At 42.5% G+C, this 24,615-nt stretch overlaps 1 protein-coding gene across 1 annotated transcript in view; it reads left to right on the top strand.

The window, feature by feature from the left end:
- The window catches only part of LOC137377250 (mucin-6-like), a 268,629-nt gene that overhangs the window by 222,408 nt on the left and 21,606 nt on the right, over window positions 1-24,615 (top strand). The window contains exons 29-30 of the mRNA XM_068046793.1: window positions 1,951-2,190; window positions 23,541-23,697. Coding sequence (XP_067902894.1) covers window positions 1,951-2,190; window positions 23,541-23,697 — 397 coding nt within the window. The remainder of the gene's footprint in view (window positions 1-1,950; window positions 2,191-23,540; window positions 23,698-24,615) is intronic.

Raw genomic sequence — 24,615 nt, 5'->3', positions numbered from 1 at the left:
AAGTCTTCTCACCTTGTCCTGGCAACCTTCAAAGATTTGTGTATTTATATCCCCAGGTCTCTCTGCCCCTGCTCCCTCTTTAAAACTGTATCAGTTAGTTTATATTGTCTCTCCTCATTCTTCTACTAACATTTGTCACTTCACATTTCTCTGTATTAAATTGTATCTGCCATGTGTCTGCCCATTTCATCAGGCTGTCTATGTCCCCTTGAAGTCTATTGCTGTCTTCCTCTCAGTTTACTACATTTCAGTTTCAGGCCATCTGTAAACTTTGAAGTTATGGCCTATATACCCAAGTCCAGGTCATTAATATATATATATATATCAAAAGAGCAGTGGTTCCAAAATAAACCCCTGTGTTGGGGAACATCACTGTATATTTCCCTCCAGTCTGAAAATAACCATTCACCACATTTTTACACTTTCTGTCTCATAACCAATTTTGTATCCAAGCAGCCATTGCCCCTTTAATCCCAACACTTCAAATTTGCTAACAAGTCTGTTACGTATATCTAATACCTTTTAGAAGTCCACATACACAACATTAGCAGCACTACACTCATCAACTCTCTTCATTACTTCATCAAAAGGCTCAATCTAGTAAGTCAAACACAATTGGTCTTTAACAAATCTGTGCTGGCTTTCATTCATTAGCCCATATTTTCCAAGGTTTCCTCATCGCCAAGTTTAGGCTGACTGATCTGTAATAGCCAAATTTATCCCTCTCCCATTTTTGAACAGGGATGTTATATTTCCAAATTCTCCAGTCCTCTGGGACCATTCCCATATTTAAGAAAGATTTGAAGATTGTGGCCAGAGCCGACCTTATCACCACCATTATTTCCGTCAGTAACTTAGAATACATCCGATTCGAACGGGTGACTTTTCTACTTTGAGGGCAGCCAACCTCTTAAGTACCTCCTCTTCATCTATTTCTATCTCATCCAATTTCTCAAGTACCTCCTCCTTTACTGTGCCAATATTTGTTGCAGAATATAACCCTACATGTAACCACTGTACTCACCACTGATGATCCTCACCCTATATTTAACTTCTGTAATACACAGCCTTATCCTACTTGTAACCTCTGTAACAGTCGACATTAGGCTACATGTAGGGCTGGACTTTACATTCCCACTGCTGCGAAAAAATGGCGGTGTAGCTCATTATAATACCATCTCTCCCTCTGCCACCCCCCCCCCCCCCCCCCACCAATCATGTGGTGGGGGCAGGCTCTGTGATGCCAGCAACAGTTCAGATGCCTCTGCTGGCGTCATTTTTAAAGGGCTGCAAGATCTGCCACAAAAATTACATATTTAAACCCGTACCGTCCCCCAGTACGCCACATTTAACCTCTCTAATATCTAGCCTTACCCTACATATAAGGTCTTAGCATTCAAATTAACCCTACACATAGCCTTTGTGATACCCAGTCTTCTCCTGCACGCAACCTCTGTAATACCTGATCCGATCTTCCATGTGACTTCTGTAATACCTAACCCAACCCTACCCTACCTTTATGTCATGTCTATAATATCTAAACTTATCCTACATGTAGTGCCTGTAATATCCAAATTAACCCTGAATGTAAACTGTGCAACAACTGATTTTACCCTGCACATAATCTGTGTCACATGCAGTCTCTGAGAGTGATGGATCACCGGTCCACAAACCTTGGGAGTTGGATAACCAATGCACATTTTCTGGGAGTGATGGATCACCAATGCATGCAGTTGGGTAGTCAATGGATTACAGGTTCAATGCTGCTACATTCCTGTGGCTCCTTTGTGTTACTATGTCGAGTCACTGTGGATATCAGATTCCTTTCCATGGAGAGAAAGAGAAATAGACCATACATGGCACAGTGAGAGGTCTAAAGAAAAATAGAAGGAATGAGTTACTGACAAATATGCATACTAAGCAAATAATAATACTCTTTCATATCATCAGCTTTCACTTTGTGGACTCTGCGGAAATTTCAATGGTGACATAGGTGATGATTTTATAACTCGAAGCCAGTACTTAGCCTCCAATGCATTAGAATTTGCAAACACTTGGAAGGAAGAACCTTTATGTCGAGATGTAATTGAAGTTGTGCATCCATGTGACCTAAATCCATATCGTCTGGCCTGGGCAGAACAACAGTGCCATATAATTCACACCGACATCTTCAAACCGTGCCACAATCTGGTGAGTGCTTTTTATAGATTGCAATATGGTGTATGTTGCTCACTCAGTGAATACTTGGAGAGATCAACAAAACATCAGGTATATCTTTGAGGCAACTCACCCTGTATAACATTCACAGGTTTAAATAGAAAAGAAATGTCGTCTCACAACAAAATAGGTTTTAAACAAATGTATTAACAACACACTGAGCAAATGACGAGTGGCAATTAGAGACACGACACAAACCCTTTCTTTTCACTCATTTTCAAAGTCAGCCTTTCCCTACTCAAGGCCTGTGCCAGACTGGAACTGCACAGTTGAAATAATAACTGCTTTCAGTATAGATGCATACAAGTCCTGAAGAATTTACAATCCTAGAGCCATAGAGAGATACAGGACTGAAACAGGCCCTTCAGCCCACTGAGTCTCTGCTGACCAACAACCACCCATTTATACTAATCTTACATTCATCCCATATTCCCTACCACCTACCTATACGAGGGGAAACTTACAATGGCCAATTTACCTATCAACCTGCAAGTCTTTGGCTGTGGGAGGAAACCAGACCACCTGGCAGAAACCCACGCAGTCACAGGGGAGAACTTGTAAACTCTGCACAGGCAGTACCCAGAACTGAACCCAGGTCACTGCAGCTGTGAGGCTGTGGTGCTAACCACTGCACCGCTGTGTTTTTGTTTGCATAGTCCAGTTTAAGGGTTCTCAAATTGTGGTACCCATACCTCTGGGAGTACATGAGACTTGCCTGGGTGGTACTCAGGAGAAATTGTTTATTGGTGGATTTAAGATCTAATGCAAACATTTAAACACATTTTCATCATTTTTAAGTCATTGATTTTTCATTGCGTATGTGCGTTAAGAAAAAAAGTTAGGATGCTTCCCCATGTTTGTTTGCTCCACCTGTTGTGTCTAAGGATACATGACATGGCCCAGGTATGGGCTGAAGGGTTTGTCTTAGCTTTCTGTGCCATTTGGTCACCTCCGATCACTGAGCCCACTCTTTGAGCTTCCTAGCGCAGGTTGAACATTTCCAAGGAAGATAAGTCTTCTTTCAAGCTACTTGGAAGCAGCAGGGTTATCTGTAGTAATGCACCATCTGGGAGGAAGAGGCCATAACTCACATTCACCTCACTTTTTGTCTGGAGAAATGAGACAGCCTGCCTACCATCAGCAGTTTCCTGAGTGTATCGGCCTCCTGGCACAAAATGGACTTTGAGGGTCTGGAGTAACACGGGCCTGCTGGACATGAGCTCTGGCCTTTTCCAGGCTGCTGGACATGAGCTCTGGGAGACCACTGTACCTCTGGGTTGGCTTCTCTGGGGAAGGTGGAGCACGTTGTCCATCCCATGGGGTGTTTCTACACCCTGAGAGAAACTTGCTTCCTCTGGGATCGTGCCACTGCTGATTGCTGCAAAGCAGCGAGGTGGAGCTGGCAAGATTGGATGGTTCCTGGTGCCATATGGTGCGGGACAGGTGACCGCTGAAAACTTCAGTGATTTAAGTAAAAAATTTGCAGGGCTTCCATCATTTTTTTAAAAACACTAACATTCAATCAAAGAATTTAAGGGCAGAATTTTACCAGCCCCATGTAGGCAAGAATGGAGAGGTGAGGGCTGACAAAGCAGTGGGGAGTTGCTTCAGGACAGCTGCCTGACGCATTCCCACCACGAGAGAAGTTTCCCAATGGTGGTTTGGGACCCACATCGGCTGCCCGCACCGCGGAGACAGGCAGACAGTTTTCGTATTTAAGGACCCTATTAGGGTCAATTCTTCGGGCTTGCCAGCAGCAGAGCAGTCCCTCACCGCGTGGGGAGGCCACCAGCTTAATGGAGGCGGCGTCCCTGTGGCATCATAGGGCGGCAACCAGAGCCGAAAGCTCCATAGCCCACTGAAAGGGCTGCATGAAGGAAAGGCTGCCCCGTGGCCCAAACACTCCCTTTTCCCTCCACGCCTAGTGACCTTCCGCCCTCGACCCTCAGTGCCTTTTTTTTTGCTTACCCCTCCGAGGGCGCCACCATTTTGAGGCACCTTTGTGGCCCCAACCTGCCTGAGCAGCACCCACCTCTCCCGGCAGCATCGAGAGCTCACCAGCCACCATTAATTGGACAGCGAGCCAGGAGGTAACCCATTAGGAGACCGCCTCCGGTAAAATTGCTGAAATGGTTCTGCTGTTGGCAAGTGTGGACTCGGGATCCCCATTTCTTTCTGACGGGGTCCCAAAACTTGTGGTAAAGTCCTGTCCAAAAAATCTACACATCATTGAACAATCCATTAACAAAATATATCAATTACATTTTATATACAGGTGCACATGATAGCACCAACATTCAAAGTGATCTGGGCTGATAAAAAAAATGTTTTGTTGATTTATAGGCAAATAAAATACAATAATCTGAATAGCAAATTCAAGCAAAAGCTGACATTCATATTGCACCGTTAACGGAAAGAAAAATTTCCATGGGAAACTTTACAAATGGAAGTTGGCAGGGAAAGGGATGGGAGCCATGAAGGAGAAGTTAGTAGGGAATAACCAAAATGTGGCCAAAAAGCTGGATTTTGAGAAGATGTTTAAAACAGCAGAGACTAGTGGACATGCAGAGGAGGTTAGGAGAAGAGTGGGGCCAATGTCAGTAAAGGATCCACTACTGGTGAGGTATAGGAAGGAGTTGTATAAAACAAAACAGAATCATAGGACTGAAGGGTGCCACAAGACCACAAAGGGTTTTGATAAGATTGAGTAGCTCACATGTCATATGCTGTGGGACAGGGCCCATAAATCCAAACCAGTTATAACTGGTCTACTTAAACCAGTTGACAATGGAAATTTGGTCAACTGGACCAGTTGGGAAGTGTTGATTTCCAAAGGGACCTGGGTGTCCTTGTTCATAAGTCACTGAAAACTAACATGCAGATGCAGCAAGCAATTAGAAAGGCAAATGGTACATTGGCCTTTATTGCAAGAGGATTTGAGTACAGGAGTAAAGAAGTCTTTCTGCAATTGTATAAAGCCTTGGTGAGACCGCACCTGAAGTATTGTGTACAGTTTTGGTCTCCTTACCTAAAGAAAGATATACTTGCTATAGAAGGAGTGCAATGGAGGTTCACCAGACTAATACCTGGGATGGCGGGATTGTCCTATGAGGGGGAATTGAGGAGACTGGGGCTATATTTTCTAGAGTTTAGAAGAATAAGGGGTGATCTCATTGAGGCATACACATTTCTTACAAGGTAGATACAGGAAGGATTTTTCCTCTAGCTGGTGGGTCTAGAACCAAGGGACACAGTCTCAGAATCAGAGTTAGGCCATTTCGGACTGAGATAAGAAATTTCTTCACTCATAGGGTAGTGAATCTTTGGAACTGTCTAACCCAGAGGGCTGGCTGCTCAATCATTGAGTATATTCAAGACAGAGATTGATAGATTTCTAGATATTAAAGATATCAAGGAATATGGGGATATTGCGGGAAAACGGCATTGAGGTAGAAGATCAGCCTGATCTCGTTGAATGACGGAATAGGCTCAAGGGGTCAAATGGCCTACTACTCCTCCTATTTCCTATGTTCTTCTGGTTCCAGTTGACCATTTGTACTTGTTCCAGTTGAAAATTATATTGGCCCCATTTGAGACCAGTAAACCTCGTTACAGTTGAAAATTATATTATTTACAGTTGTGACCAGTTAGACTGGTTTCTGGCTCAGTTTGTTCTATTTGAGACCAGAGTATTAACTTGCAAAAAGTATTCATATGAGTACCACTAACAAATGAAAATTACCTATGTGGTGTGTTTGTAGTCATGCAGCGAAGCTAAAAACACTCTTGACTGCGCTGTTCGTTTCAAATTTGATTGTGATTCTGAAAAACGCCAAACAGTTACCTTGCAATAACCAAATTAAACACAGTACAGAAATCAAGAAATAAGTGAATATAGCAAGCAGTTAAAGTGCAAAAAGTTAAATTATAGCTGAAATCAAAATACAAAACTTAATTATTGATTATATTCAGACAATGGTTTCTGTGCAAAAAGTCACAGAATAAATGCTTAAACAAAATACTTAACAATAAGTGATAGTAGACAAGCCACTTTCGATCCTTGCTCCTTGAAGCTGCCTGGATACAGGTGATGTTGTCTTTGGTCCTTCTCTGATGTCTGCTTCTACTCTGGTTTCTTCTTCTCTGTGAGTTTTCTTCTGTGGTTCTTGCTGTGCCTCAGTCTCTGCCTGCTCTGTGCTTCTGACCACCCTGCTGTTTTATCTTTTTTTCAGAGCTGTTGATGTGCCAAATTGAAAGTTCTATGCAGCTTGCCTTTCTTGACCTTAAAACAATTGATACTTTTTACCTAACTTGATTGGCTTCTCCTGTCTCATCCCAGACTTAATGGCACCATCTTGCAACAGAACTTTAATAAAACAACAGTCTGGATTTTAAGCAGCCCTCAATGTCAAGATCCATGGTGGAGGGGGCCTGAAGATAGTTCTGGATGAGGCCCGCCATGGACCTCGACACCAGCAGGGCCCAGCCCGATCCTCCTGGTGGTGGAGAGGCTCTGTGGCGGCACCCCCACCACTGGACAATGGGACCACAATCAGCATATTCAAATTAATCAAATGAATGCATTTACATGTCCTCACACACGACCTCGAGGGCCTGCCGCGATCTTTGGCAAGTCGGCCACACTCCCGTGCTTTCAGATCCCCGTCCAGGGAAACGAGGCACAATACTTGTGGGGAGGGGGGAGGAGCTACGTTTATCAGTAGTGGGGGGAGCGACGGAGTCAAATAAACGTCATGGGTGCAGGGGATGGTGGGAAGGGTTGTACTTTGAACTTTGTGCAGTTTGTGGGGGGAAGGTCAGATGTTAAAGATAAGTGTTTTTGGCAGACAAGGGCAAATAGTTAATGTAATTGTTATTGGGAGGTGGGAGAGGGGCAAAAGAAATGTATTCATTTAATTTTATTGTATATGTCTTTAACTATTTAAATTTCCTGGCAGGGCTGACTGCTTTTTAAAATGGCGTGAGCGCCTGTGGACAGGCAACTGACGCCATTGCCGGGGACAGACAGCCCTCCCCCTCCACATGATTGGGATTGTAGCGGCTCTTTGGCGTGCTGCCCGAGCAGCTCATAGAATCAAGCCCAACATCTTTAAAAACTAATACTACAATTCTTTCAATAAAAACCATTTTCAGAAATGACTTTAAACATATTTTACAGTCTTTCCAATCAAAACATGAATTTAAATATATTTACACCTTTTTAATCAGAACGTGAATTTAAACATATTTTACACCTTCTAGGTGCAGCAATGCAGAGTACAGTCCAATTCAATGGATATTGACGTGGCAGTTCTGTAAAAAAAAAAATACAAAAGCAGGGTCCTAAGAACGAAAGAACACACAGGCCGGGACAGAGAAATGGGCATTTTTTTAAGTTGCAGACAGTCTTACTGTTTTGATTAAGTTAATCCAATTGGATTCCAATACAAAGATTCTGCCTGCTAACTGGTTACAGTTGAAGCAGCTATATGTCAACTGGCTCCACTTCATTCCAGCTGGTTCCACTTTGCCTACCAACTGGTTCTGGATGAGCCTGTCGGCAAGTCAACCAGATGAACCCAAATGGTTCCAGTTAAGGCTGACTGGGCAACTGGGAATACCAAATTGTTACCAGTTATCCCAGCTGTACCCAGACAACACCAGTTGAGACCATTTACTTGCAGTTGAGACCAGGAAAGACTAATTAAGACCAATTGACACTTCCAACTGGTTTCAACTAGTTTGAAATTAGAGGGGGCCAGTGTAGGTCAATGAAGGGCGAATGGCTTGCTGTGTTTCGGACAAGTGGGAGTTAGTGGTGGATGGGAGGGCATTGGAATAATTGCGTCTCGAAGTGACAAAGAATTGATAAGGGTTTCAGTGGCAGAGAGGTGGCAGTGTTGTACAGGTGGAGAATAGTAGTGATGCTGATGGGTTGGGACATATAGTTGAAAACTCAGGCTCGTATCAAATAGAATGCCAAGGATTCACAGTTTTTTTCAGTCTGAGTGAGTAGCTGGGGAGGGGACTGAAATTGGTGCTTGGAGAAGCATGGGATAATAAGGGACAACCAGCATGCATCACTCACCTGATTGAGCTCTTTGATGAAGTAACAGAGAGGGTTGATGAAGGTCATGCAATCGATGTATATATGGAAATCCAAATGCATATGTTAATGTACCACATAACAGACTTATTCAGAAAATAGAAACACTTGGGATTAAAGGGATGCTGGTAACTTCAGTATGAAATTGGCTAAGGAATTTAGTCAGTTAGTAATGGTGAATAGATGTTTTTCTGTCTGGAGAGAAAGATGCCATGGAATCCCCTAAGGGTCAGTATTGGGTTCCTTACTTTTGTTATATAGAAATCATCTGGACTTTGGTATGGCTTCCTTTTGTGCTGTAAGGTTCTATAATTCTAAGGAAGTGGAGTTATGGCTGCTGTTTTCATCTTTATCTGTCCCCTTCCAGTGATAGTGGGCAGTGAGAGAGTATTCCCACAGTCAGACCATTGACAACAATTTGAAAATCTATAGGCCGGATTTTATTCCAACGATGGGGGTCCTGGCGGTGGGCCAGAAGGAGAGGGGAGAAACCTCTTTGACCCTCCAGTGGACCCCTCTTGCAATTTAATGGGGGGGGGGGGAGCCAATTAACTGTCTGCCGTCAGGTTTTCTGTCCCTTTAAGAGACGGGCTCCCACCACCAGAGCTGCTAGCCAATCAGCAGGCCGGCAGCTCTGCAGTACTGGCAGTTCTACTGCTGGTATTGCAGGAGGCCTGCAGTGCCGAACATGGAGGTGACTAGGGTTGAGGTTGCAGGGGCCAGTCAGGCAGGCCCTGGTGAGGGGGTGTGGGGGAGGTTGGTGAGGGTATGGGAGGCTTGCTGGGCAGGGAGGCCAACACTGCAGGACGGGCCCTTCTGGAGCCTTGGATTTGTCCCATTAGCTCCTCTCGGAAGGTCTCACCTGGCAGTGTTTCCATGCGGCGGCAGGCACATGGCAGGACAGTGTCAGCAACTGCACCCCTTGCCATTTTGTTTGCCCTCCTGCCTCCTTCCCCATCCCAAAGGGCAGGATAAAATCCTGCTCTGTGACGGAAGGAACTTAAACAATGTGGAGGGGCGTGGCCAGGTATAAAGAGTTAACAAAATTTTGTTCACCCAACTGTGGAGTGTGCAAGAATTTGGCATTAAGCTTCAATGCCCAATTTACTGAGCAACTTATGACTCAAAATATTACCTATCATGACAAATATTATGTACCTGCACTTGAACAAACAATCTCATGTGTCAAATTAATGGTGAGTAGAACTGTTAAGGCATTGTTTAAGTTGTATATGTGAATTATAATTTGTACACTTTGTACAATGCTTGTTATTTAAAGGGGTTTAAATATTAAACCTGTTTCTTGGTAGGGGTATGTGCACAGCTGGCAGATCTGTAAGTGGGTATGCAATAAGTGAAGTTTGGTTCTAGTTCACTGGCAGCTATTTCCCAATCTATGAGAGAGTCAATTCAGTCAGAATAACTGGGCCAATTAAAGCAAACTGTTGATTCTGAGTCACTCTTAAAAAAGAAGAGCCAATAGCTGTGGTGCAGGGCTAAAAGGATAAAAACAGTAAGATAAATCAGGTAATAGGGTTTGGGTGATGCTAAATTAGCACCTTAAAAGCCTGAGAGTTGTAAGAGGAGGAAAAAGTTGAGAAAGTTGAGTTCCGTTCCACAGAAGATTGATACAGAGTAATTAAATATTGGGAAGATTGAAGCCATTGTTTTTGATCCTCACTCCAAACTCCTTTTCCTTACTACTGACTCCATCCCTCTCCTTGGCAACAGTCTGAGATTAAGCCAGTCTGTTTGCAACCATGGTGTCATACTTGATGCTGAGATGAGCTTATGACAACTAAGATTGCCTATTTCTACCTGCATAACATGGCCCGACTTCGCCCTGTCTCAGCTCATCTGCTGCTGAAACTCTCATTCATGCCTTTGTTACCTCTAGACTTCACTATTCCAATGGATTCCTGGCTGGTCTCCCACATTCTACCCTCCATTAACTTGAGGTCATCCAAAACTCTGCTGCCCGTGTCTTAATTTGCAACAAGTCCTGTTCACCTATCACCATTGTGCTTGCTGACCCACATTGGCTTCGCAACATGTTTATTTTAAAATTCTTATTCTTGTTTTCAAATCCCTCCATGGTCTCGACCCTCTCTGTCATTGTAATCTTCTCCAACTCCAAAACCCTCTGAGATATCGGTGTGTAGCGTATTGAGAATTGCAGTGTGCATTTTGTCTATTTAAGGCTACCATATATGCACATACCAGCAGATGGAGTCTGGAATAATAATAAAAGGAATCCATGTTTTAAAAACACATGTGCAACAGTTCTGTCTTTTGCTAACTCTTGCTGAAACTTACTGTTCTTCCCAAGAACATCGCAATGGCAACGAGGATGGTGAAAAATAGGAAACATTGCTTTCAGATATGAAGCTTTTGGAAGATGTTTGTCTACTTTCTGGAGACAGCATTTTAAATTGGAGATTTAGGGAACACATTGAGGCTGTCTTAGGCACACACAGGAGGCACTCCATCTTGGGATTAGCAACAGGAAAGCTTGCACAAAAATGCTCAGATCATTACAGAGAAGCTCTTCTTTGAAAGGAATGCAATCCCAGATTCTTGATCACGCACAATCACTGCATTGCTGATCAATATGGTGTTGTCTATGCCCAGACTACCACCTTTTGACTTGCATTCAGAGCCATCATCTGTATTTCCTTGTTAGCAAAAATAGCTGCAATGTTTCAAAGGCGCAATGGCAGGTTTCACAATCACAGATGACAAAAGAGAAAAACCTGACTTCTTCACCATGGAGATGAAAGAATTGGAAGATATTTTTGAAACATTAACGCCTGAGCAAAATGACTACAATGCAGCAAAAGATGCACTAACAACCTATCTCACGCCCAAGAAAAATACCATATATGAATCAATTGTCTTCCTATGCACTAAACAAGAAGCAAATGAGGCAATTGAGCAATATTGCAAACGATTGAGGCATCTAGCAACCAAATATGACTTCAGTGATGTTGAACATGCCGAACGGGAAATCAAAACACAAATAATCAAAGGTTGTCTCTGTAGTCAACTATGCCAAGAAGCAGTTGAGAAAGACAGGAAACTGCCAGAGCTATTGGAGTTAGCAAGATCACTATCTCTCAAAGTCCAGAGCTACTGAAGTTGAGGCTGCCAACAGTAACTACCACACTCGAATTTCAACTGCTATGAACACTGTTCATCGCTCATGCGCACAGCAACAACAGCAGTCTCACAAACAGAGTTGTGACTTGTCCAAAATATGTTTCCACTGTGGTGGTGCTTACCCACACTGGACAGAGTGTCCTGCTACTGTTAAACAGTGTAGAGCTTGTGTAAAACCCAATCGCTTTGCTCGTGTTTGTTGCTCAGCAGCAAAATCATCTACTAAGACTGATACCAAAAGAAGGCAGTCATATATGTATATCACAGCAAAAGGGTGAGAGAATGTAGCCAATGTAGAGGCAGATGACCCTGAATATACTTTTTCTTTCTGACACAGCAACCAGCCACATGTGACAGTGACTATTGGCTGCTTGGACGTAGATATTCTTTATCGATACAGGAGCATCTATCAATGTCATGGGAGACAAGATGTTCAATAAACTTCAGGATTGCCCCATTCTCTGCAAACCAGGGTATACAAAAATTTTCCTATACAACAGTGACAAACCGTTGAAAGTTCTTGAAACGCCAATATCATTCAAAGGCATTAGAACGAATGCTGTATTCTATGTCATATCTGGAGAGTGACACACTTAATTAGAACTGTAGAAAAATTACGGCACAGAAGGAGGCTATTCAGCCCATCGTGTTGTGCTTTTCCCACACAGCAACAGATCTGCACATGATTGCAGTCACATACACAATTCCTACACATAGCAACAACTTTCTTGATCTGTATGCTGACCGCTTCACCGGTACCAGCAAAGTGAAAGCTGTTATATGCAAGCTGCATGTAGACCCTAATGCGCCCCTACTTGCACGCCAACAGCAATGAATATCATTTCATTTCAGGAAGCAGACAGAGAGGGAACTTCAGTGTCTACTTGACCGTGACATTATTGTGAAAGTTGGGGATGAGCCTATCCCTTGGGTCTCATCCATACAAGTCCTCAAGAAACCCAAGAGTGGGAATCAGATTAGAATCTGTGTTGATATACGATCACCAAATCAATCCATTCAACGAGAAAGGCACTTGACACTGACAATCAATAATATCATGGAGAAGTGAATGGTGCCAAATGTTTCACTAAACTTGACATCAATGCAAGCTACCATCAAACTGAACTTGCAGAACAATCGAGATACCTTATTGTATTCTCTACTCACATTGAACTTTTTCGATACGAGAGGCTGAACTTTGGAGTCAACTCAGCAGCTGAGGTATTTCAGTAAATGATTCAATCTGCACTTCAAGGACTTGAAGACACGCTGAACATCAGTGATGACATTCTCATGTACAGTCGAATTGAAAGTGAAGTTGAAACATGCCTACATGGATGCCTACAACGTCTCAGAGAATGTAACCTCACCTTGAAAAAAGACAAGTGCTTGTTCAATGAAAGCAGAATTGAATTATTTGGTCATATGTTCAGCAGTGGAGGACCATCACCTGATCCACAGAAAGTTGAAGCCATTGCAAATGCTGCAGATCCTACAAGCATGCAAGTTGTCCAGACTCTGCTCGGAGTCATCGCGTACTGTAGTTGTTTCATTCCTGACATCACTACATTATCTGCCCCCTGACACGATATGACAAAAGAGACCACCAAGTTGGAGTGGACTAAATCACACAAACAGGCGGTACACCAGATCAAACCACGGTTGTCATCAAGTTGCACAAATTCCTATTTTGACCCTGAGAAAGCCACTCAGTTATGGATGCAAGCCCGGTTGGCTTAGGTCCCATTTTCATGCAGAAAGACAAGTAGCTGATCAATCGTCGCAATGGCAAGCAGGTCTCTAATACCTGTAGAACAACGTTATTCACAGAGAAAGAAGCAATTTCAATCATTTGGAGTATCATACATTTTCATCTCTACTTGTATGGAAGTGAGTTTGAAATAATAACTGATCATAACCACTAGTAAATGTGTTCATGAATCCACAAAGCAAACCACCCACTCGAATAGAGCGTTGAATACTCAAACTACAAGAGTATGAGCTCCAGCCGGTCAAGCGCAACTGAGTGGACGACCTTTCGTGACATCCGTTGCTGACTGTCAGTCCTACTATTTGTGAGGAAAATATTGCTAGACAGCACCTTAACTACTAAGTTTAAATGCGGTGCCAAAGTCACTAAAACGAGCTAACATCAAAGCGGCAACAAAACAAGGTGAGGCGTTGCAACTATGTGTCATGGCTATGGAATCATGAAACTCGAAAGACGTGATCGAGAGAGTGTCTAGAAATGAAATATCTCACACACTACAAGGTTCTTCACAATGTTAAAAATGAGCTCGCAGTTACAATGACATCTGATTTTGCATTACGCAGCAACTGTATTGTCATTCCACACTCAATGAAGGAATGTGTTGTCGGTATAGCACATGAAGGTCACCAGGGAATTGTCAAAACCAAACAACTCTTTAAGGGAAAGGTATGGTTCCCAGGAATTGACCGCGTGGTAGAGCAACAAAATCAATCAGCATTTGCTATGTAAAGTAGCCACAATGACAAATCCTCGCGATCCCCTCAAGATGTCTGAACTATCTCCAAGAACATGAATTGAAGTAAATATTGATTTGCGGTTTGCCCACTGCTGAACACCTGCTTGTTATCACTGATGACTACAGCCGATTCTCAATCATGGGATTAGTTATGTCAACTTCAATGAAAGCAGTCAGCCCAAAGCTTGACCAGATTTACGCGTTATTTGGAATCCCTCAAACGGTGAGAAGTGACAATGAACCCTCATTCAACAGCAATGAGTTCAGTAAATTTGTGAACTACCTGGGGTTCACACAAAGGAAAATTACACCCCATGGGTCAAGAGCTAATGGTGATGTCGAGAGATTTATGCATACCTTGAAAAAAGTGATACACACAGCTACAGCTGAGAACAAATCAAAGAGGCAAGAGTTGTAACGCTTTTTTCGTAATTACAGAGTGACTCCTCACTTAACTGCTGGAAATCCTCCAGTTACACTCATCTTTACACATCCTATGAACATGCATCTCCCTGAGCTATCCTGTGGAGCTAATGATCAACAGGTATGCATCGCAATCGAAAATAGAAGGAACGAATGAAGAGTGAAACATGAAATTTAGAGCTACACCACTAAAGCCAGGAAGTAAAGTGCTTTTGAAACATGATGGTCATTCTGGAAAGCAATTAACCCCTTATAAAATCCAACTATTTGTTCTGAGGGTACGACCGAGGATGCACTGTTAATTCAGTCCCACTTCTCTACAGGTTACAACATATCAATAAATTTTCCCAATCTCTGAAACAGTCAATTAGATACTCTATTTGTCCCCAGAATAAAGCACACCAACTAGGTTTCTTTAATAAACACCAAGATTATCCATTTATTATAACACCAAGTCTTCATCAATAATGAAGTAAATATATATGCAAATTGAAATATTAAAGCCCCTTATTTTCTATCCTAACCCTCTCACACACTCTCACATACACAACCAGTTAACCAGGAAAAAAAGGGATTTTTGTTTACAGCTGTTACAAAGAAGTACAAGGAATGTTTTTTTAAAACTTATGCTGAAGCAAAAGAGATGGAAGTCCTTTGTTATGGCGAAGTGTCCCAAAGTTGAATAGGTGGCTGCCACGTGGAATCTTTCCAGGCGATGTTGAACAGTCTGTTTGGGCAGGCTTTAAAGAAATTCAACTACAGAAGGCTGTGCATAGATCTTCCATCAGGTGTGCAACAACAAACATTTCAGTTCTCACACCTTTTAGGCAAAGTTCTTTTAAAGATGCAAGGTTTCTGCAAACATTCTGGATTTCTTCAAAATACAGGAGGCAAAAGTAGAACTTCATATAGGCTTTTGCTTTTCAAGAGCAGGGATTCTTCAAAGACAGGTAACAGTTTCCTTGGTTTCCTTCTGATCCTGGCAGGTCAATATGCAGATCTCCAACTGCCTCTTTGAGTCCAAACAACAGCTGGCATATAACAGTTCAAATGAAACTAGAAACAGCTGAGCAACAATCCTGTGACAGCTATATATCGTAGTCTGTCATTTCCTTGTAAACATCTGTCCCTTCAGGTTAGAACATCTCTTGTGTTTACTGGCCAAAGTGGACTGGGAGCAGCTACTTGTAGGAAAGTCTACATCAGGCCAGTGGGAATCATTCAAAAAGGAAATAGTGAGAGATCAGGGCCAACATGTTCCCATAAAGGTGAAGGGTCGGACCAACAAGTCCAGGGAACCCTGGATGTCAAGGGATATAGAGGATTGGATAAGGAAAAAAAAATGCTTATGGCAGATTCAGAGCGCTGAAAAAAGCAGAGACCCTAGAGGAGTATAGAAAGTGTAGCGGGGTACTTAAAAAAGTAATTAGGAGAGCAAAGAGGGGACATGAAAAAACACTGGCAGGCAAGATAAAGGAAAATCCCAGGTGTTTTATAGTATATTAAGGACAAGAGGATAACCAGGGAAAGAGTAGGGACCAAAGTGGCAATCTGTGTGTGGATCTGGAGGACATAGGTGAGTTTTTAAATGATTACTTTTCATCTGTGTTCACTATGGAGAAGGACAATGTTGATGTAGAGATCAAGGAGGGGGATTGTGACATACTTGAACAAATTAGCATTGAAAGGGAGGAAGTATTAGCTGTTTTAGCGGGCTTAAAAGTGGATAAATCCCCAGGCCCAGATGAGATGTATCCCAGGCTGTCATGTGAGGCAAGGGAGGAGAATTGGGGGGGCTCTGGTTTAACTAAATCAGTTATACACCTTTCGTATATGCCCCCTGCTTTTAGAGTTTCGGGCAGTCACCGACATGTTGGGGGGAGTTTTCCCAGCACCTTGGAGGAGAGTTTTGAGGGGAAGGTGCACCAGGAAAATTTGAAAAATTGTATAGAGCTTGTTCACTAACATGTTCCCACCTCCTTGCCCTTTTCCCAGGGGCGGCTGGGTCTGATGCTGGAAACCTGTGTGTCTGCGGCCGGAAGCCAATTAAAGTAATTAAGGGATCAATTGACAGGCATTTCCCAAGCACAATGCAATTTTGTCAGCATCCCACGGGTCCCCCGCTTTGTCAGCACCCCAGCAACTCAGAGGAGGCAGCTGCATAGCAGGAGGTCGGAGCTGTAATGATTTGAAGGCTTTTGACTGTCTTCCTGGTCAGTGATTTGCCATTGCGTCAGCATCTCCTGGAGACTGATGACTCTGATAGTGCTGGGACTGATGCAGTGGCTACCAATCCCCTGATAAAGATGGCGCCTCTGTTGAATCCCTGCTGCTGCTGTTGCTTGCCTCTCAGCAGCATTTTCACTGGTGGCATAGTGAAGGCAGCCAGCCGCCCTCGCAATGGGCCACGCTGTATCCACCTCCCACCTCCCATACCTGTCTCTACAGTGAAGGGGGAGGCAGCTTGTTAATTGGCTACCTCCCATAAGATTTTGCTGGAGGGTACGCTGCTGAAACGAGCACAGTCTGAACCCTGAAATGGTTCTGATGGCTTAAAATTCTGTAAGTCCAGAAGATTCCAGCCATTATTAGGCTTCAGTTTATCTATTCCCTTAAGGAACTTGAATACTATCCCTCCTCGGACTTCTGCTTTCCAGAGGTAACAATCCGAGGCTCTTGAAGCTCTCCTCACAGCTCAAATACCTTAGGATCAGTATTGGTTCACTTGCCCTCGTCTTCACTACCTGAATTTTTGCTTTTTCATCTCTAGGCTGTTCCAATTTTCATTCGTAACATAAATATTGGGATAGTCTCAGTTCCAGAATGTTCTCTTGCTTTCTATCACTGTGGAAAAAGAGTCCAAAAGGCAAAAAAAACTGAAACCACCAGTGGATAGTGCTGATATAGTCAGGCAAGTAGCACTAGCAAATTTTCACCATTAAAACTTGACTGCCCTGTAAAATCCAGGACACTTGGGGCTGAATTTCCTCAGCCTTTCCTATTTATGAATGTCATATTCAGGGTAGGTTGGGAGGGGGAGCATTCATGCTGATTCCTGCACATTTTTGCACCCCTAGAATTTCCAAGCCATTTGTGAGCAGGTGCATACGAATTTACATTTACATTCTGGAAAACACTGGGCTTCAGGGACAGCTGGTATCAAATGTTGCTCAGAGCATCAAACTAATAACTTGTGTAAAACCACATTTTTGAAGCAGAACAATTAATTGGAGAGAGATGTTCAGCTTACCGATTAAAGGTGCAAAATTGTCTTGGACAATTTCTTCAGGTTGGACCATGAAAGGAAGAAAGAAAGCAAGCAAGCATTGGTTTTAACATCTCATCCGAATTATGGTACCTCCAACTGTAGTATAAGGGTCTCGAAGGGTTAATGTTCAGAGATTGCCAAGAATACCTCCTACCATGATGATGTAAGAGATCACATTTGAGAGAGACTTGAAAATAGATGCAACATGGCTTTAGAGGACTCACACAGACTGGTGTGAAGCTGCACATAGTTATAATGTAATAAAGGTTAATGCTTCAATTACTCCAGACTAAAGAATCTCTCTAAGCTAGACTAACTAAGGTGGTAGCATACCAAACAAACATACAATATGGTGATCAGCAGTGAGATCGAAAACAATGGTGGTTTTTGCCATGCTACACCCAGAAGAAGATTTTGAAGAAATTTTGAAAAGGGCTAACCTGAAAACAAGCACCAAAACTGCAGAACTCGAGAAGAGGCTGTGGAAAAGCTCCAGACACAGAGACTTGGTGAATGGACGGTAGAAATCCAGTCCAGCGATCGCAGGCTTCGAGTCAGAAAACAAAACAACGTTCCAGGATCTGGTGAGCAACCCTGAAAGTGGGCAAAAAATTCATCCCTAATGACACTAGGCAAGCAGCATCGAGATAGTCCTTAGCAAGGGCTGATCTGAGGTCAGCGCCATTACATGTGGTTACTGGAGCACAAAAGAAAGCAAGCAACAAGGCTGCAAATACTCGAATCACTATGGGAAGGGAGTTAAAGGAGCATGGCAGTCATGCTATAAAACTGTGTTTAATACAAGGAGAAATTAATCCTTAATCTATGAGCAAGAGTCCAAAGGCAGAGACGTTGGCCATAGTGGGAATCAGAGCGATTTAAAAAGAGCATAGGAAGCTTTTGATACTGGAGGGAATAACTCAAATGTGAAAGTAGAACATATTGAAGCAATGGAGCTTAAATTCACAATTTGAGAGGTTTGGATGCATGGAAGGACCAAATCAAACCCAAAATTGGTCACACTGGCGAATAAGACACAGACACAGAATTGCTTCCAAATTGAACAGCCAGTCTGAAGCAGAGCAAGTTAACGCATTGTTGTATTCTACTGGGGCTATAGCAGATGATGTTATTGCAAAACAAGCTATTATTGAGACATCTGCCAAATTCAATTAAGTTTTAAAAGCTTTTGATTCTTATTTCAACTTGCAGAGCAATAAGATTTTCGAAAGAACAAGATTCAATAGAATGGTCCAGAAACTATGCGAAACAATCGATCCTTTTATCAATGACCTTTACAGGCTAACTTCATAGTAGGTATTGCTGATGCATCCCTATTAAATTTATTGCAGTCTAAAGAAGACCTCACCCTGGACAAAGCTATTCAGCTGGTGAGACAAGCAGAGGTCTGGAAGAACAACGGAACAATCCAGAAGCTGTAGAGTTCCTTTACCAGAGGGCTGTAAAATAGGCATCAGAGAAAGGTACCTTGGGGGGGTGGAAGAAGCAAAAGATGCCATTAAACCCTGCCAAAAGTACCCACTGGCACGAACAATGTCCTACAAATAAAGCAGAATGTTTCCACTATAAGAAAATAGGCATTTTGGTAAAATGTGCCAAACTAAAATCTCTACTCCCACCAGTACAAAAGAAAAAGCACTCAAGCAAAGAGTGTTTAACAAAGTTAAACAATCTCCATCAGGACAGCAATCAAAATACTTTCTTGATGAGATCAATGATCCTAATCAGGCATTTTGGTCTGCAGATATATATGTCAATGGATATATCGCTAATTTTAAACTCAACACCAGAGCAAGTGTAATGGTCTTATGAGACAAAGTGCCATGGTTATCATTACATTTTCTGCAACCAGCAGAAACCCAGTTACGTGACTCAGGAGAGGTTGAACTCGAAGTAAAGGGGAAACTACAGGCAACACTCTCGTACAAGGGAAAGCAAATATTAGAAACACTGTATGTTCTAAGGAATCAGGAATTCTCTCTATTAAGTAGAAGAGCTTATATTGACCTTCATCTTATATAGAAAGTAGAAGAAGTTAAGCAACCAGAATCCAGGAGTCACTTCCAAGAGGAATTCCTGAAATTGTTTGCTGGTCTAGGGAGACTAAAGACCAAATATAGTATTACATTGGGAAAAGTTGCTAAACCAGTATGTCTTTTCACACCTCAGAACATTCCACATCCATTAATGAAGCAAGTTCAACATCAACTAGAATACATGGCCAGGATGGGAGTCATTTCTCCTATTACTGAACCTACAGTGTGGTGTTCAGGAACGGTTTCAGTTCCTAAATCTAAAGGTGATCATTGCATTTGTGTAGAATTAACTCAACTTAATAAATCTGTGGCACAAGAAGTCCATCTGATGTCTTCAGTGGACAAAGTTTTGCAAAGTGTTCCAAAAGTACATCTTCGCGAAGCTTGATGTGAACAGTGGCTTTTGGCAAGGTCCATTGGATAAGAAGTCAAGGTTATTGACAACCTTCATTGCTCCGTTTGGAAGATTTTGTTTTAACCGTCTACCATTCAGTATCACAGCAGCATTGGAAATATTCCAGAGAACTAGGTCGAATGTTCTACAGGGCCTTGAAGGTGTAACATGCCATATGGATGACATCTTAGTTCACGGTGATTCCATGAACAACATAATGTCCTGGTTACAGCAGTTGTGAATTTTCTGCAAGATGAAGGCCTAACACTTAATGAGAAGTGTGAATTTTCAAAAATGTCCATTTGATTTTTAGGACACATTGTCAGCAATAGTGGCATAATGGCAACCTGCAAAAGACGAGAACTATTAGCGAATTCCCATTTTCTATTTCTGTCCAACAAATTCATCAGATGCAAATGCAAGATGAAGAATGCATCTATGTCTGCCAATACTGCAAGCAAGGTTGGCTGAAATAGAGTCCCATTGGTTATTGGTTAGAGGATGAAAATCTTCTTCAAACACAGAAGACACTTTACCATAGTGGATTATTTGCTGGTATGTGATGAGTGACTGGTGATTCCAGAGTCACTCTGGGTAGATATCTTGCAGAAAATACACCACAGTCATATGAGCGTAACTAAGTGTACGGCATAGGCTCAGGCATCCGTGTGGTGGCCGAGAATATCAAAAGCTATAGAAGAAATTATTTTGAATTGTGACATGTGTGCAGTTCACAGGATCAGAGAGAACCTCTTATCTCAACTGGATTCCTAACCAGACCGGGGAACAGTTGGTGTTGGATCTATTCATCTTTGATGTTTAATCCTATCTAATTGCCATTGATTACTTTTCTAGGTGAATCGAAGTTGCACAATAACAACTGAAGCAGTAATTCGAGTGTTACAAGAAATCTTCGCAACACATGGTATACCTGATCAGATAGTGTCTGATAATGGGCCACAATTTGCAAATGATTACTTCTCGCATTTTGTGGAAAAGTGTGGATTTGTACATCTAACACATTCCACTAGGTCTCCACAATTTAATGGAGAAGCTGAACGAGGAGTCAGAACTATTAAGGCACTGTTAAAGAAAAACCAAGAATTTCAAACAGCATTTCTAAATTGTTATGTGGATTAGCACCATCCAAACTGTTAATAGGAAGAAAACTTCAAACACAACTACCCAAGAGATTACTTCCAGGGCTACAAATCCAGGATTATCAGAGAGCTTGAGACAAAGTCTTACCGAAAGAAATGAGCCCATAATTATAACAAGAAATACTGTACCAGGAACCTACTGACGTTGTCAGAACTGCTGAAGCTTCGGATACAAGACCAAAGCAGAAAAGGAATAATTGTCCAGAGCGAGGAGAATCAACAGCAATCTTATTTAGTAAGAACTTCAGAAGGTACGACATGAAGAAACAGAATATCCTTATTCATCAAAGACATCATTTGGATGAATCAGATGTTGAACCTGAAGTTCAGAAAGCACCAGATACTATAAACCTCAAGTGAAGGTCGTCTAAGTCAAGAAACAAGAGTTCAGAGAAAACTACCAATCTTCCGAGTCTGACAACAGTAAAATCATGGAGAGTTGTGAAGCCTCATAACTGATTGAATCTATGAAAGCAGGGACTTAGGAGGAGGTGGGATCGTATCTAAATCAGAAGTGAATGTATGTAAATATATATATTTGGATAAAGACTTGCGGGGAGAAGGGTCTGAAAGGATTAATTTTGAGAGAGTGTAATGAATACCTCCTACTATGATGGTAGAAAAGATCACATGTGAGAGAGACTTGAAGATAGATGCAGCATGGCTTTAGAGGAGTCACACAGACTGGTGTGAAGCTGTACATAATTATAATGTACAAAAGGTTAATGTTCTAATTACTCCAGACTAAAGAATCTGTCTAAGCTAGATGAACAAAGGTGGCAACGTACCAAACAAATATATAACACCGCCAGTGTAACACTCCCTCAGTAATACACTGGAGTGTCGGCCTAGATTACATTCTCCCGGCTCTGGAGTAGGACTTGAACTCACAAGCTTCTGGCTCAATGTCATGAATGCCACCACTGAGCCAAGGCATCCAGTAATTCTGTAGCCAGCTAATATTCTAATTTCCTGGAGTGGGTGTGACAATTGCATCGATATTGGTGTGGCTACACACAGTCATTAAACAAATGCCCTATCCAGGGAGAGTCAGAGACACATGGGCCAATAGGCAGAAGTCTCAGCCTGCCAATTACATAAAAATGTGGCTCATTCATCCTTATCAAATTCTAAGGTCTGTATACATTTCTTGCCACATAAATGAATATCCTTTGTTTTCTACCCTCCAAGAACCAGAACTAACCAGAGTCCACTCTGAAGTTAATCAAGGCCATTTGTATCCAGATCAATGCATAAGGCTTTTGCATGTACTGAAGGTATAGAAGTAACTGATGCATCCGGTAGTGAAATCAACAAGTTCACTTGCTGGGCTAGTGGCTGGCAAAATTTGCAGCTCTTCTGCGAGACGAGACAATATGCAAATAATTCCTCACAACAGCTTGACATGCCAGTGATCTTCATGGTGAAAAAAAGAAAGACTTGCACTTATATAGTGACTTTCACAATCATCGGACATCCCAAACCACTTTAGAGACAATGAAATACTTTTGAAGTGTAGTCAATGTTGTAATGTAGGAAACACAGCAGCCAATTTACACACAGAAAGCTCCTATAAACAGCAATGTCTTAATAGCAGATGATCTGTTCTTGTGATGTCGATTTAGTGATAACTATTGGCCTGGACACTGGGTAAACCTCCCCTCCTCTTCTTCAAAATAGTGCTGTGAGAACTTTTACATCCATCTGAGGGGCCAGACAGAACCTGGGTTTAAAACATCATCTGAAAATCAGCATCTCCAACAGCTCTGATGCAAGGTCACAGACCTGAAACGTTAGCTCTGTTTCTCTCTCCACAGATGCTGCCTGACCCGCTGAGTATTTCCAGCACTTTCTGTTTTTATTTCAGACTTCCAGCATCCATAGTATTTTGCTTTGACCTCCAATAGTACAGCATTAGAGTTTCAACGTAGATTTTGTTCTGAAGTCCTAGAGTGGAACTTGAACCCACAACCTTTGGGCTCAGAGGGCGGTGTTAAGAAGAGAAGTTATTAAAACAGCTGGAAGCTCAGTGGGCAACTTCTAACAATTTTTTTTTCAGTGCTACATTAGACTGTCAGGATATGAGGTGAGGGCAACATGTGATGATTGAGGATGCAACCTGATTGGATGGGAGTGAAGTGGATCGAGGGTAAATGTTACAGAAACAAGCATACTTTATAATGTGGAATGAAATTTGAGATTCTTCACAGACTAAAAGTGCAACCCTTTACCTCTGTCTTTGCTAACAGGTTTATCGAGTTCCATATTATGAAAGCTGTGTACAGACCACGTGCGGTTGTGAAATATTTGGAGGCTGTGAATGTCTGTGTGGTGCGATTGCAGTCTATGCTAAAGCCTGCTTAGATGCTGGTGTCTGCATCAACTGGAGAAGCCTTGCATTCTGCTGTAAGTTTTTCTTGCATTCAAGAACATCTTAAAAGGGGTTAACTGCAATAAAAAAATTCCTTGGGCGTGCCGAACTTTAATCTATAATCTCGCAAACCTGTCTCTCTTCGGTATATTTTATTCTAGAGGAAGCTAACACTTAGGGTAAATGTTGTAAATGGTTTCAACATGTAGGATTCACTGAATCTATTGACATGAGCTGTGCTGGTACTCAATTTTCTTAGCCTTCAGGCCAATCATCATCCTCAGCTGTTTCATCAACGATCTTCCCTCCATTCTATGGTCAGAAGTGATGATGTTCACTGATGATTCAGCTTTCAGTTACATTCACAACTCCTCAGATGATGAAACAGTCCATGCCTATATGCAACAAGACTTGGACAACATTTAGGCTTCAGCTGACAAGTGGCAAATAACATTTGTGACACACATGCTAGGCAATGACTATCTTCAAAAACAAAGGGAGAATTTTATGCTCTACCCCACGTTGAGTTTGGAGGCGAAGAGAGCATTTAATCGGATGTACTGGTGGCGGGTGGGGACTCCGCCATCTTCCCACTTTCACCCCAATTAAATCTGTGGCGAGAAGTCCAATGGGCAGCCTTCCCACCCCACTGCCAATTGAGGCTCTTAAATGAGTATTAATACCCAATTAAGGGCCTTATCCCATCTACACTGGTATTAGTCTGGTGGCGAGCGGTCCTATCACCTCACAGGGAGCCAGCTAAGCAAACCTGTGTGGGTTACTTGTCAGCTCTGGGGTCTGAGGATGTGGGAGGGGGGTGTGTCCCTCATTCAAAGGCATTTAGTTCTGATCGAGGGACCCAGCATTGGGAAAGGAGGTGGGGCGCCTGCTGAGAGCCACCCCCCTGCCCTTGCTGCCGATCCCCCTACAATTCCCCTCCGTTTCACACCCCC

The sequence above is a fragment of the Heterodontus francisci genome, chromosome 14 (assembly GCF_036365525.1).
Source record: "Heterodontus francisci isolate sHetFra1 chromosome 14, sHetFra1.hap1, whole genome shotgun sequence".
Taxonomy (NCBI): domain Eukaryota; kingdom Metazoa; phylum Chordata; class Chondrichthyes; order Heterodontiformes; family Heterodontidae; genus Heterodontus; species Heterodontus francisci.
Note: the sequence above shows the minus strand (reverse complement) of the source record. Positions and strands in the feature narration are given on the sequence as shown.